This window comes from Ranitomeya variabilis, chromosome 7, assembly GCF_051348905.1.
Source record: "Ranitomeya variabilis isolate aRanVar5 chromosome 7, aRanVar5.hap1, whole genome shotgun sequence".
Lineage (NCBI taxonomy): Eukaryota > Metazoa > Chordata > Amphibia > Anura > Dendrobatidae > Ranitomeya > Ranitomeya variabilis.
This window is the reverse complement of record NC_135238.1, coordinates 156,253,822-156,268,911: the sequence shown is the minus strand read 5'-3', so window position 1 is coordinate 156,268,911 and position 15,090 is coordinate 156,253,822. Positions and strand designations below refer to the sequence as shown.

General features: G+C 43.6%; 1 protein-coding gene across 1 annotated transcript in view; it reads right to left on the bottom strand.

Moving 5' to 3' along the window:
- Positions 1–3,207: 3,207 nt before the first annotated feature.
- TMEM41A (transmembrane protein 41A) overlaps positions 3,208–15,090 on the bottom strand; it is a 41,977-nt gene continuing 30,094 nt past the window's right edge. The window contains exons 4-5 of the mRNA XM_077272128.1: positions 5,605–5,743; positions 3,208–5,510 (exon numbers count right to left, since the gene is read on the bottom strand). Coding sequence (XP_077128243.1) covers positions 5,296–5,510; positions 5,605–5,743 — 354 coding nt within the window. The 3' untranslated portion in view covers positions 3,208–5,295. The remainder of the gene's footprint in view (positions 5,511–5,604; positions 5,744–15,090) is intronic.

Below are 15,090 nucleotides of genomic sequence, written 5' to 3'. Positions count from 1 at the left end.
TTGGTGTCTAAACTGCGCATGCGCCCGTCATCATGTTTCCCAATGTAAAAAGTGACTTCCGAAGCCCTGCGCCTGGAACGCAAGCGTGGAACGCTTTGCCTTCCTTTGTGTACAGGGTAGGAAGTCACTGGGACGTCATTGACGAGCGCATGCGCGGACCAAGTGCCGAGGCTACCGTATTTCGCGGACTATAAGACGCACCGGACCATAAGACGCACCCCAAATTTGGGGTGAAAATTGCAGAAAAAAAGATTTTTTATAAGATGGGGGTCCGTCTTATTGTCCGAATTTACAGTATCTTACCTGTGGGCTGGTGGTGGCAGCAGGGTCACAGGAGGCATGGTGTCGGCAGAGGTGGGGTGAGGCGGTACGGCGTGCACCTGAGCAGGGTCCCTTCCTGCTTAGGTGGGCGACGCCACGGCCTGGTGTCCATGGGAGGGTGGCAGCAGTGGTTACCGGCAGAGGTGTTGGGATGAGGAGGCACAGTGAGAGGTATGGCGTTAGAGGGGTCCCTTTCCCCGGTGAGGTGATGCAGCAGCCCGGTAATGCAGCAGAGCCGGGTGAATCCTGTTGTTACCGCGGTGGCAGAGGTGTGGAGACGAGGAGGCGCAGTGAGCGGGGTCCCTTTCCCTGGTGAGGTGATGCAGCAGCCCCGGTAATGCAGCAGAGCCAGGTGAATCCTGTTGTTACCGTGGTGGCAGAGGTGTGGAGATGAGGAGGCGCAGTGAGCGGGGTCCCTTTCCCCGGTGAGGTGATGCAGCAGCCCCGGTAATGCAGCAGGGCCGGGTGAATCCTGTTGTTATCGGTGCGCGCAGCCATCTTCCTGAGGCCGCGCGTTCGCAGATGGAGCTCTGCTGCCCGGGGCTTCAGGAAAATGGCCGCCGCGATCCCCATCTGCGCACGCGCGGCATCCCGCGGCCATTTTCCTGAAGCCCCGGGCAGCAGAGCTCCATCTGCGAACGCGCGGCCTCAGGAAGATGGCTGCGCGCACCGATAACAACAGGATTCACCCGGCCCTGCTGCATTACCGGGGCTGCTGCATCACCTCACCGGGGAAAGGGACCCCGCTCACTGCGCCTCCTCATCTCCACACCTCTGTCGCCACACCTCTGCCGCCGCACCTCTGCCGCCACGGTCCACGGTAAGCCTGCATTGCGAATATAAGACGCACCCCCCATTTTCCCCCCTTTTTTTGGGGGGAAAAAGTGCGTCTTATATGCCAAAAAATACGGTACCTAATAAATAAAATAGTTACGGAGGCAGAGAACCTGAAGGTAAATATGCAAATGTAAACTGAAACCTAAACTAAGAACGGGCAGCTACCAGAAATCTCATCCTAGCGTAAATACTAATGAAAGTAATTGAAGGAGATTATATATACAATGAAAATTATTATGCATCCAACAAAATAAATATATAAATATGTGTTATGGGGAATCTATATAAAGTGCATCATTGATGAACTTAAATATTACAATGAATACATATATCAGTTAATATTATAAAGTGCAACATATATACATATGCGTGCATGACCGTGACCTATACTACACGTGCATAATAAATTCTACTAATTTACATATTAATTCATATATTTTCTTCTCTCTCTTTTTTCTTTTTTTCATAGATCTCAAGAAATAAACACCACCGAAAAAGCGACGAGGGAAGACCACCAAAAGGTAAGTTGCCACCGGTAGTAATGATAACTAAATAAAAAAAACATAATTAATAAACATATAGACACAAACAAACATATATCAAATTAAAACAGGACCACAAATATGGAGACCTAAAGAGGTCAAGGGATACATGTTAAGGACATATCTATCTATGAAAAAAAGAAAAAAGAGAGAAGAAAATCAGAAGGAAAAAAATTAATTAAAAACAATGAGAAAAATTATACTGTCAGCAATATGGTTTTTTAATATTTTTCTGTAGTTTGTTTATCACTTGCACTATGAATGTATTTACAGTATTTATATGTTTATATATATGCTTCTTTAGATAGTATTTTTTATTTATTTACTATGAGTATAGCTATATTAATACACTTTTTTGTGATAAATTATGAATTAATATGTAAATTAGTAGAATTTATTATGCACGTCTAGTATATGTCACGGTCATGCACGCATATGTATAATACATATGTTGCACTTTATAATATTAACTGATATATGTATTCATTATAATATTTAAGTTCATCAATTATGCACTTTATATAGATTCCCCATAACACATATTTATATATTTATTTTGTTGGATGCATAATAATTTTCATTGTATATATAATCTCCTTCAATTACTTTCATTAGTATTTACGCTAGGATGAGATTTCTGGTTGCTGCCCGTTCTTAGTTTAGGTTTCAGTTTACATTTGCATATTTACCTTCAGGTTCTCTGCCCTAGTAACTATTTTATTTATTAGGTAGCCTCGGCACTTGGTCCGCGCATGCGCTCGTCAATGACGTCCCAGTGACTTCCTACCTTGTACACAAAGGAAGGCAAAGCGTTCCACGCTTGCGTTCCAGGCGCAGGGCTTCGGAAGTCACTTTTTACATTGGGAAACATGATGACGGGCGCATGCGCAGTTTAGACACCAATCGTGCCGACGCTAGACACAGCTGTTTCAGCTAGATATAAAGGCAGAGCGGATAGCTATAGACACGTATGCCCCCTATGTGAGGAAGCCAGTCGGGCGAAACGGCGCTGTCGGGGTCGCTGTGGGACACTCCATACCTGAGTTGCATCCATGTAAGTTTATAAAATTTAAGCAACATTACTATATGAATTGCACTTGAGAAGCACAAAGCACTTTATTGAAGCTGAGTATGCCACTAAGGGATTATCAGTATACTTATGGCTATTTGCAGGTCCATAGGAGCTTTTGTTCCATGACATTTAGATATATTTATATCAAACGATACAGCTATATGTAGGCTATAGATAGGCTTAAGACTATTTGATATATTTTTTTCGTGCTGCTTGTGTACATTTTCTACGTAGTATTTATTGTTGCTGCTATATTGATATATCACCATATCTGGATGTAGTCCCCAGCTGCTTTTTATTTAGAGGATTCTCCTGTTGAATATTATTGTAATTTTAATGATTTCTTTATTAAAAAGATGTTTTTATTGAATTTATATCCTTTGCCTATGCCTCTTTTTCCCTAATAGTATATATATGGGGAATTTTGTGTAAACATGTATATTTGGAGGTGTGCACAACACTATCTGTGGACTTGGGATAAAATTGCAGTATCACAGACCTGCCTGCTGTGTTCCTTGGTCTTCATGATGCTCTCTGTGCTTCAAACAGAACCCTGAGACTATCACAGAGCAGGTGCATTTATACTGAGACTTACACACTGGTGGATTATATTTATCATCATTAGGCATTTAAGACAACATTGGATCATTCAGAGATCCACAATGAACTTCTGGAGTGAGTTTGCTGCACTGAAAGTAAAGGGGCCGAATAATGTTGCACGCCCCACTTTTCAGTTTTTGAATTTCCACAAAAATTTAAAATAACCAATAAATTTTGTTCAACTTCACAATTGTGTTCCACTTGTTGATTCATCACCAAAAATTTACATTTGGTATCTTTATGTTTGAAGCATGATATGTGGGAAAAGGTTGAAAAGTTCCAGGGGGCCGAATACTTTCACAAGGCACTGTATACCTGTCAGGTTCTCACTTTGAGGTATACAACAATAAGACACTATGAAAAAGGGGTTATCTGGGGATCCAAAAACAAAATCCAGCAAATCTTTCTAACCTGCATAATATAATGATACAAGCGCTTTTTGATAGGCAAAAACATATTTTAGTGTTACTTACAACCCCACTGTACCGCACCTATTGTTCTGGATACTGTGTAGTATTAAGAGCGTTGAACCTGCCACATGAGCCCCTTCTTTACCCCCAGCGCCTATATACCAGCTCATCCCACTGTGGAAGTAGGAGGCTGGCTTGCTTCCAATGCATCAACAGAACGCCAGCCCATTAGTGATCATGTGTATGATGCTGACCTGACAATGAGAAAGCGAGACCACAATTGTGCCAGTGTCAGTGATGCAACATATTGTAAAACTTCTGAGGACATGTGACAGTATTAAACATTGAACATAAGCGGCACAAGTTTATTATTATTACATTTCCTGTTTTTACATAATTGTCAAATAATTTTCTTCCATTGGATAATTCTTTTAAGACCAGTTTCACATATCTGACATTCACGGTCCAAGTATGGACTCTGACATCTGGAACAGCTTCATATATGCTTATAAGGCTCTCAAGTTCGGGTCAGGTCACAACACATTTGGATTGTGAAACCACCCTACATAAAATCAATCAGTCCCCTGACGCAGCTATTTATTTAATCTCTTAAGCATTGCATTTGGTAGATGGCACTACATATACACTGGCCAATAATCGTCAATAAGCATTCCCAGGAACGCTTCCTGATATTTGGCAGGTGTAGGCAAGCTGCAAATCTCCCAAAGAATGAGCAAAAAGGATTTTTGGGGGTGAAATAATTTTTAAAGTAATTAAAAATCATTGTTCTCGGCTGTGTAAACTGGAAATGTGCTGCCGAGAACAATGCAGTCTATACGCACAAAACAATCTATTACCAATCCTTCTGTGCGTATTGGAAGTGCAATCTAAAATCGGCTATTAAGCGACTGCCGATCGGTGATTGTCTAACTACCACGATCATGTAGTGTAAAAAGCACCCTAAATGCCCATTCATTGTATGGCATGTGAGCACTTTCAGCACTCATTCCAGTACTGAGAGCGCTACTTGTGAACAGACTCCACGGGGGTCTTAGGTCTGTGGACTCATCACAGTATGATCACAGTGATCCAGAAGGTAGGGTTGGGGGTTGCTTAGTGGATGCATGGGCATCTGTATCACTGTGCAAGGGGCAGACCCTCTTCAAAATTCTATTTCCTCTTTCATAAGTGTGGACAGACCTCTATAAAATTATTATCATATAGATAAGAGTTCAAATGTACTCATATATAAACTCGACAGATTCTTACCAAAATATAAACCGGTTGTATAAAAAGTTTCTGATCGCCCCTGACAGCCCACGGGCGATTTAAGACTTTTCATATTGCAGCTTTTCGGTACATGAGATGCTAATACCTGATTATACACAAAACGATCAATTGCAAAATCCATACAGTAAGAGATGTGGTCTTCTGTCTGCAGATAAAAATACAAGATTTTTTCATCAGTGTCTCTGAGATTCTTTAAAATAAGGATTCTGCACTAAGGGAGAAATCATGTTTCTTTTCTGCCATTCATCATGTGTTCCTTCTCTTCCAGTCCCAGCTTGTGATGACTCAATTTCTTGACAATTGTGCCAGGGATGAGGGCAAAAAGTGCTATAGCCAGTAACTTCAGTAGTGTTCCCCAAGAAAACATGTCATCTAGAGTCTTGATCTTTGACAAAATAGAGCCCGTCTGGACGCAGATGAAGTTGTAGGGTAGGAGACCTATGGGTAAAGCAACACAAGGGGACTACTTGGTTCAGGAGTTTGTAAATTATTAGCAAACATATTTTTGAACAATGAATCAATGCTCACATACCAATGAGGACGGAGAAGAAAAACTGTCCGACTGGGATGTTCAAGATGGGCGAAGAGAGGTTCAGGAACCAGTTAGGCGTCATTGGGAACAACCGCAGGAAGAGAAGGAAAAAGAACAAGCCACTACGGTTCTCCTCAATCTACACATAAGACAAAGCATAAATGAACACTTGTAAACAAATTGGATGAGCGTAATCCAATTAAAAAAAAATTTGGATTACACTCAGCCCAATGTTAAACTATAGGGCACCTCTCATCTGCCATTATATTTTCTCATCCTGATTCAGCATGCGAAAACAATTGCAGCATGCAATAAATGGCTGTGAGAATCGGATCGCACTCACCCATGCAAGTCTACGGGTAGTCAGATATAACCCGAGTGCAGTGAGATTCCCACAAAGGTCGGCAGCAGAGATGGAGAAATTACTTTCTCCGTCTCCTCCGCACATGTGTTCCAATTTTCTGATGCAAGAGGATGGGAGCACAGAGCACTGACAATCAACTCACACTCGCAACAGAGAAGGAGCCGAGGGTCATTAGCATATTGCATCCGATTCCATACGCTAATGTGACTCTGCCCTTAAAGTGGTTGTTTATCAAAGGACAACTCTTAAAAAAAATATGTCAGCAGGTCAGAAGTAGTCAAGTTTTGGTTTGGTTTTTTCCTTGCTGCTTCACTGAGTAATATGTCTTACAGTTGTGCTAAAAAGTTTACATACCGAGGCAGAATTTTTGCTTTCTTGACCTTTTTTTCCGAGAATATGAATAACACCAAAACTTTTTCTCCACTCATGGTTAGTGGTTGGGTGAAGCCATTTATTGTCAAACTACTGTGTTTTCTCTTTTTAAATCGTAATGACAACTCAAAACATTCAAATGACCCTGATCAAAAGTTCACATACTGTGGTGATTTTAGCTTGATAACATGCACAGAAGTTGACACAAATGGGTTTGAATGGCTACTAAAAGGTAACATCCTCACCTATGACCTGTTTACTTGTAATCAGTGTCTGTGCATAAAAGCTGAGTGAGTTTCTGGGATCCAGACAGACTCTTGCATCTTTCATCCAGCCACTGATGTTTCTGGTTTGCGAGTCATGGGGAAGGCAAAAGAATTGTCTTGTCAACGGATCTATGGGAAAAGGTAGTTGAACTATATAAACCAGGAAAGCGATACAAAAAGATATCCAAGGAATTGATAATGCCAGTCAGCAGCGTTCAAACTGTGATTAACAAATGGAAAATCAGGGGCTCTGTAAAAACAAAACCAAGATCAGGTAGACCAACAAAAATGTGTGTAGTATGTTATATTTTAAAATAATTTCAACACTCCAATTAATTAATAAGGAATATAGTGATATTGATATTGGTTTCAATCGGTTCATTATATAATATTCAGTATATCCTTACTGTATGGAGTTCGCAGAAGGTCATTGAAGCTAAAATGTACGTTTAGCCAGATGGTCAAACTAAGGGTACCGTCACACATTGAAATTTTCATCGCTGCGACGGCACGATTCGTGACGTCGCAGCGTCGTATAATCATCGCTCCAGCGTCGTAGACTGCGGTCACACGTTGCAATCACGGCGCTGGAGCGATGCCGAAGTCCCCGGGTAACCAGGGTAAACATCGGGTAACTAAGCGCAGGGCCGCGCTTAGTAACCCGATGTTTACCCTGGTTACCAGCGTAAACGTAAAAAAACAAACAGTACATACTCACCCGTCGGTGTCCTTCAGGTCCCTTGCCGTCTGCTTCCTGCTCTGAGTGCAGCCGTACAGTGAGAGCAGAGCGCAGCACCGCTGTGATCTGCTCTCACTTTCCGGCCGGCACTCAGAGCAGGAAGCAGACGGCAAGGGACCTGAAGGACACCGACGGGTGAGTATGTACTGTTTGTTTTTTTACGTTTACGCTTGTAACCAGGGTAAACATCGGGTTACTAAGCGCGGCCCTGCGCTTAGTTACCCGATGTTTACCCTGGTTACAAGCGAACGCATCGCTGGATCGCTGTCACACACAACGATCCAGCGATGTCAGCGGATGATCAAGCGACGAAAGAAAGTTCCAAACGATCTGTTACGACTAGTGTTGAGCATTCCGATGCTGCAAGTATCGGGTATCGGCCGATACTTGCTGTATCGGAATTTCCGATACCGAGATCCGATATTTTTGTAATATCGGATATCGGTATCGAAACAACATTAATGTAAAAAGGTGTAAAAGAAAGAATTAAAATAAAAAAAATCGCTATACTCACCTGTCCGACGCAGCCGGGACCTCGGCGATTGTAAGCGGCAGCGTTGTTTCTTTAAAATTCGCGCTTTTACTTGCTTACGTGAATTCCCGGCTTCTGATTGGTCAGGGCGGCCATGTTGCCGGGACTCGGACCAATCACAGCAAGCCGTGACGAAATTACGTCACGGCTTGCTGTGATTGGTCCGCGTCCCGGCAACATGGCCGCCATTAACCAATCACAAGCCGTGACGTCACGGGAGGCTGGACACGCGCTTATTTTGAAAAGCGCGCGTGTCCAGCCTCCCGTGACGTCACGGCTTGTGATTGGTCACGGCGCCATATTGCCGGGATGCGGACCAATCACAGCAAGCCGTGACGAAATTACGTCACGGCTTGCTGTGATTGGTCCGCGTCCCAGGAACATGGCCGCCATTAACCAATCACAAGCCGTGACGTCACGGGAGGCTGGACACGCGCTTATTTTGAAAAGCGCGCGTGTCCAGCCTCCCGTGACGTCACGGCTTGTGATTGGTCACGGCGCCATATTGCCGGGACGCGGACCAATCACAGCAAGCCGTGACGTAATTTCGTCACGGCTTGCTGTGATTGGTCCGAGTCCCGGCAACATGGCCGCCCTGACCAATCAGAAGCCGGGAATTCACGTAAGCAAGTAAAAGCGCGAATTTTAAAGAAACAACGCTGCCGCTTACAATCGCCGAGGTCCCGGCTGCGTCGGACAGGTGAGTATAGCGATATTTTTTATTTTAATTCTTTATTTTACACATTTATATGGTTCCCAGGGCCTGAAGGAGAGTTTCCTCTCCTTCAGACCCTGGGAACCATCAGGAATACCGTCCGATACCTGAGTCCCATTGACTTGTATTGGTATCGGGTATCGGTATCGGATTGGATCCGATATTTTGCCGGTATCGGCCGATACTTTCCGATACCGATACTTTCAAGTATCGGACGGTATCGCTCAACACTAGTTACGACGTACGATTCTCAGCAGGGTGTCTGATCGCAGTAGCGTGTCAGACACAGCGATATCATAACGATATCGCTAGAACGTCACAAATCGTAACGTCGTAGCGATGGAAATTTCAATGTGTGACGGTACCCTAACAAAGGAATGTAAATGACCAGTAATGTGTTTATCTACCCACAAAGGATTGTTGGCATGTCAAAGAGGAGAGCTGCCTGATTAGATCATTCTCAGGAGAGGGTATTTGTATATATATAAATGTTAATTATATGTTAGATACTTGTGAAGTCTCCAGGGATGTTCATGCAATGAAAGCTTATCTATATGGTTCAAGGGGGTTTCACACTGGCATACAATGACAGGTCAAAGCCTTCAGATGACGTTGAATGGTCAGTTTTAAGATATAAAAAGAGAACAATAGCTTGAGAAAAAAAAGACACACACAGATGGAAGAGTGATGGGAGACACAGAGAGGCGAGGCTGATTGACTTTCTACCATACTAATGTAATGTATGAATTAATTGATTATGTGCTATTTGAGTGACTATTATCTTTTATTAAGTAAATTCATTTTTATTTATCCAATTTTCGTGTGAGCATTTATTAATTCATCACAATTCCTTGAACCTTAAACAAAATGGCATCCACAACTGCCAGGAAAGTTGTTTGAGATGCAAAGAAAACCCACAAATAACATCAGCTGAAATACAGGACTCTGAAAACTTGCGGTGTGGCTGTTTCAAGATGTACAATAAGGAGGCACTTGAAGAAAAATGGGCTGCATGATCGAGTCTCCAAAAGAAAGCCATTACTGTACAAATGCCACAAAGTATCTTGCTTACAATACACAAAACAGCACAGAGACAAGCCTCAAAACTTCTGGAACAAGGTAATTTGGATTGATGAGACCAAAATTGAACTTTTTGGCCACAACCATGAACGTTATACTTGGAGAGAGGTCAACAAGGCCTACGATGAAAGGAACACCATTCCTACTGTAAAGCGCGGAGGTGGATCGCTGATGTTTTAGGAATGTGTAAGCTACAAAGGCACAGGAAACTTGGTCAAAGTTGAAGGAAAGATGAATGCAGCACGTTATCAGCAAATACTGGAGGCAAATTTGCAATCATCAGCCCGGAAGCTGCACATGGGAAGTACTTGGACATTCCAACATGACAACGATCCAAAACACAAGGCCAAGTCGACCTGTCATTGGCTACAGCAGAACAAAGTGAAGGTTCTGGAGTGGCCATCTCAGTCTCCTGACCTCAATATCATTGAGCCACCCTGGGGAGATCTCAAGCGCACAGCTCATGCTAGACAGCCCAGGAATTTACAGGAACTGGAGGCTTTTTGCCAAGAAGAGTGGGCAGCTTTACCATCTGAGAAAATAAAGAACCTCATCACAACTACTACAAAAGACTTAAAGCTGTCACTGATGTTAGAGGGGGCAGTACACGGTATTAATAAATGGGGTATGTGAACTTTTGATCAGGTTCATTTGGATGTTTTGGGTTGTCATTATGATTTAAAAAGAGAAAACTCAGTAGTTTTACAATAAATGGCTTTACCCAACCACTAATCATAAATGGAGAAAAAGTTTTGGTGTTATCATTCATATTCTCTTAAAAAAAAAGGCCAAGAAAGCAAAAATTCTGCCGGGGTATGTAAACTTTTGAGCACAACTGTATGTTTATTAACTCTGCCATATGGTTCCAGAAATATGGGCCTTTTTATTTGGCATTACTTTTATGGTCTTTACTATGGGGGCATGGCTCACAGGGTAATTATGCAAAGCAGCCAAAAGACCCCCCCACTCCAAAGAATCCAGAGTTACTCCCCCTATAGCAAAGGTCATGAGTATTAATGTCAAATAAGATGACCCAGATCTTTAGAAACATATGACAGATTTAAAGACGGGGAAAATAGAATTAGTCATACCAGTAATTCGGTTTCTAGGAACCTTCCATGACAGCAGCATTGGAGTATGTCTCCCCGCCCTAATGGGGGACAGGAAACACAAAGAGGTTAAATACCCTCCCCTACCTGCGATCACCAGTGTTTTTTCTGGACTACTAGCATAAATAGTTACCACCAAAGTGCAGGAATCATCCAATAATAATAACAGATAGGGAGGGAAATTAGTGCTGTCGTGGAAGGTTCCTAGAAACCGAATTACCAGTAAGACTAATTCTATTTTCTCCAGTCACCTTCCATGACAGCAGCATCGGAGTATCAACAACTTAATTTCTTAGGGAGGGACGACAGCCTGCAGAACTCGTCTGCCGAATGTTAAATCCCTTTTAAAGTTTAGTCTGTAGTGTCTGGTAAACGTATGGACAGAAGACCAGGTGGTGGCTCTGCATACTAGCTCAGTAGATGCATCCCCTCTCTGTGCCCATGACGTTGATACTGAACGTGTAGAATGGGCTTTCAATGACTACGGAGGAGAGGTTCTGTGATGAATATGCGTGACAGATAGCCTGCTTGATCCAATTTGCAATTGTTTTCTTAGCCGCCTTCTTGCCCTTATTCTGTCCTGATGGCTGAATGAATAAATTCCGGTCGATTCTCCAACTCTCGGTCTGTTGGAGATAGTAGAGAACCACCCCTTGGACATCAAGGGTGTGGAAGGATTCTTCCTTTATATTGAAAGGATTTGGACAGAATGAGGGTAGCACTATATCCTGACCTCTATGGAAATCTGAGATTACCTTAGGCATGAATGCAGGATCTAGACGGAGGATAATGCTATCTGCCGTAACTGTCAGGTAAGGTTCCTGCACAGAAAGGACCTGAAGTTCTCCCACTCGTCTGGCAGACGTAATCGCTACCAAGAAGACAATTTTAAGAGTAAGGTTTCTTAAACCGGCTGCTGACAAAGGCTCAAATGGATCTCGGGTTAAGCTATTAAGTACGAGATTCAGATCCCAGGGGGGAAATACGACTATGAACTCTAGGTTGGATTCTAGCTGCTGAGGCCATAAAGCGCTTTACCCAACAATGACTAGCTAGGTTATGGTCGAAGACCTTTAGAGGTCCTGGGGCTAAGCCCCAGGTCGTGACCCCCTGGAAGGAAGTCTAGAATTTGAGCAATGTTTAGATGCAAAGGATCAGGAATGTTCGGAGTAACCAAGAAGAGAATTTCTTCAAGACTTTGCCATAAATGGCGTTAGTCACTGGTTTCCTACTTCTCTGTAGGGTTTGAATCACTTCATATGAAAGACCTTTTGCTCTTAGGATCCTGGCTTCAGTAACCAGGCCGCAAGGTTCAATCTGTAATTTTATCAAATGTCCGAAAAAAGTTTTTTGCACACCTCCCAATAATCATACTAAACAACATCCCTTAAATGTACATAAGGGACAAAAGGGCATAGGCAATGGAATCGTTTAATTAAAAATGTATCTTTAATTATGACATAATTTAAAAACAAGTAACATTCAGCAGGGGAGTTTTCTCTAAATACATACAGCCAGGAGCAATAACAAAAGCCAGAAAAAAAAATCTATCAAAATCAAAAAATATTGATAATACTAAATGGCAGCAGAGACACAATCATCTACACATGTAGATAAACAACCAACTACACTGTGTGGGAGTGCACTTAAATTAGTTCCACCCAAGGTATACAGCACAGTGCTAAATTGGAGTGAAGCATATAGTTACGTGGTAACATCCCCATGTGGGGCCCTGAAAATTCTTAAGGCGCTTTGAACACACTGTTCAGCATTGTAAAGTGCCCAGCTGTAATTTGCTGTCCATAGCATGAATGGAAAGAAATTGAAATTACATTGGTGAGTATCCTGGCTAGAGGTGCTCCTCAGCTACCCCGACAGCGCCGTTTCGCCTGACTGGCTTTCTCAATAGGGAGCATTTCTTCAACACTTTGTCATAAATGGAATTAGTCACTGGTTTCCTACTCCTCTGTAGGGTTTGAATCACTTCTGTTATGACCCCAATGGCGAGGGTCTCAGAGATATCAGCAAGTCTGCAAAGTACAAAAATCCAGCTCATAGGGCAGTGGTAACTGGGTTTACCATATATCTACTCCTAACGCCAACCCTAGAAGTAGCCGGGGAACATGCCTACGTTGGTCGCTAGATGTCTCGCGCCAGCCGGAGAGCTAACTACCCCTAGAAGAGGAAAACAAAGACCTCTCTTGCCTCCAGAGAAAGGACCCCAAAAGTAGGATACAAGCCCCCCACAAATAATAACGGTGAGGTAAGAGGAAATGACAAACACAGAGATGAACTAGGTTTAGCACAGAGAGGCCCACTTACTAATAGCAGAATATAGTAAGATAACTTATATGGTCAACAAAAACCCTATCAAAAATCCACGCTGGAGATTCAAGAACCCCCGAACCGTCTAACGGCCCGGGGGGAGAACACCAGCCGCCCTAGAGCTTCCAGCAAGGTCAGGATACAGATAATATACAAGCTGGACAAAAAATGCAAACAATAACGAATTGCAAAAAGCAAAAAAGCAGACTTAGCTTAATCAAGCAGGAACCAGGATCAGTAGACAAGAGCACTACAGATTAGCTCTGATATCAACGTTGCCAGGCATTGAACTGAAGGTCCAGGGAGCTTATATAGCAACACCCCTGACCTAACGACCCAGGTGAGCATAAAAGGAATGACTGACAAACCCAGAGTCAAATCACTAGTAGCCACTAGAGGGAGCCAAAAAGTAAATTCACAACACACTTCATATGAAAGACCTTTTGCTCTTAGGATCCTGGCTTCAGTAACCAGGCCCCAAAGGTTCAATCTGTGCAGATCCGGATGCAACAGGGGACCCTGGTGAAGGAGATCTTCCTTCTGGGATAGCGGTAGTGGACCCTCCTGGGCCATATCCATCAGTCCGCTGTACCAGCTCCTTCCCAGCCACATGGGAGCGATCAGGATCGTAGTGACGTGATCGGACCGTATTTTCTGTAATGTCCTTGCCAGTACTGGGATTGGTGGGAAGGCGTAAGCAAGGCTGAACTTCCAGAGGCGAGAAAGAGCATCTAAGCCTAATGCCCCGTCCACAGTATTCAGGGAAAAATATGTTTTCACCTTTGCGTTCTGGCTGTTGGCAAATAAATCTACATCCGTAATTCTCCATCTTGCTGCTAGTGAAAGAAAGATTGCCTGGTCGAGGCACCACTTTTCGGATGGACGTCCCTCCTGCTGAGAAAGTCTGCCTAAATATTGGCGGATCCCTTCTGATGAACCTCTGTGATGGACAGATGTTTTTATGCCCAGGAACAAATTCTTGCAGCAACTGATTTTAATTTTACGAACTTCGTGCCCCCTTGATGATGGAGGTACGCTACTGTGGTCATATTGTCCGAGTAAATGCGAACATGATGACCCCGGACAAGGACAGACACGGCCTTCAGGGCCTCCTCCACCGCCTTCAGTTCCCTGAGATTCGATGAGCTGGTTCTGATGTCTGAGGGCCATACACCCTGGAAATGGGTCTTCACAACAGCTCCCCATCCCCTCACTAGCATCTGACGTGAGTATTTTCAGGGGAAGCTGGTCCCAGCTGACCCCCCGCCAGAGATTCCACCATGCAAGGGATGATCTGACGTGACAGGGAAGCGGAACTCTTTTGGTCAGAGAACTCTTTGTTGCCTGTCCCAGGAAGAGAACATGAGTCTGAAGAACTCACGTATGGGCCTGGGCCCAGAGTACTGCCTGGAAGCATGATGTTAACGAACTCAGGATGGACATAGAGTGTTGTAGGATGGGGGCCTTCTGGGCTCTGATCCCCGAGATCCTCTGTAACAGGTCGAGCTGGTGGTCTCTGCGCAGAAAGGATGCTCTTATTTCTGAATCCAGGATTCCCAGAAATTTCTTCCTTGTGGAAGGGAAAAGATCGATTTCTCCAGGATCTTCAAAGTCTTTGTCACATCAAGGTTCAGATGGGAGATGGATGGAGCGACAATGAGGAAGTCGTCCAAGTATGGAACGGCGCAAATCCCCTGATGGCGAATGAAAATTACTGCCTCCGTCATGATCTTCCTGAACACTCGAGGCGCTGATGAAATGCCGAATGAGAGGACATTGAATTGGTAAAGGCTGAACCAATAGTCCCCGGACACTGCAAATCTGAGGAACTTCCGATAATTTAGATGGATGAGAACATCATAATAGGCGTCCCTCAAATCTATCATAGCCATTACCCAGATCTGACCTATAAGGGGAATTGCCAAGTTGATTGATTCCATCTTGAACCTTCTGTATGTGATCACGCGATTCAGAGGTTTCAGGT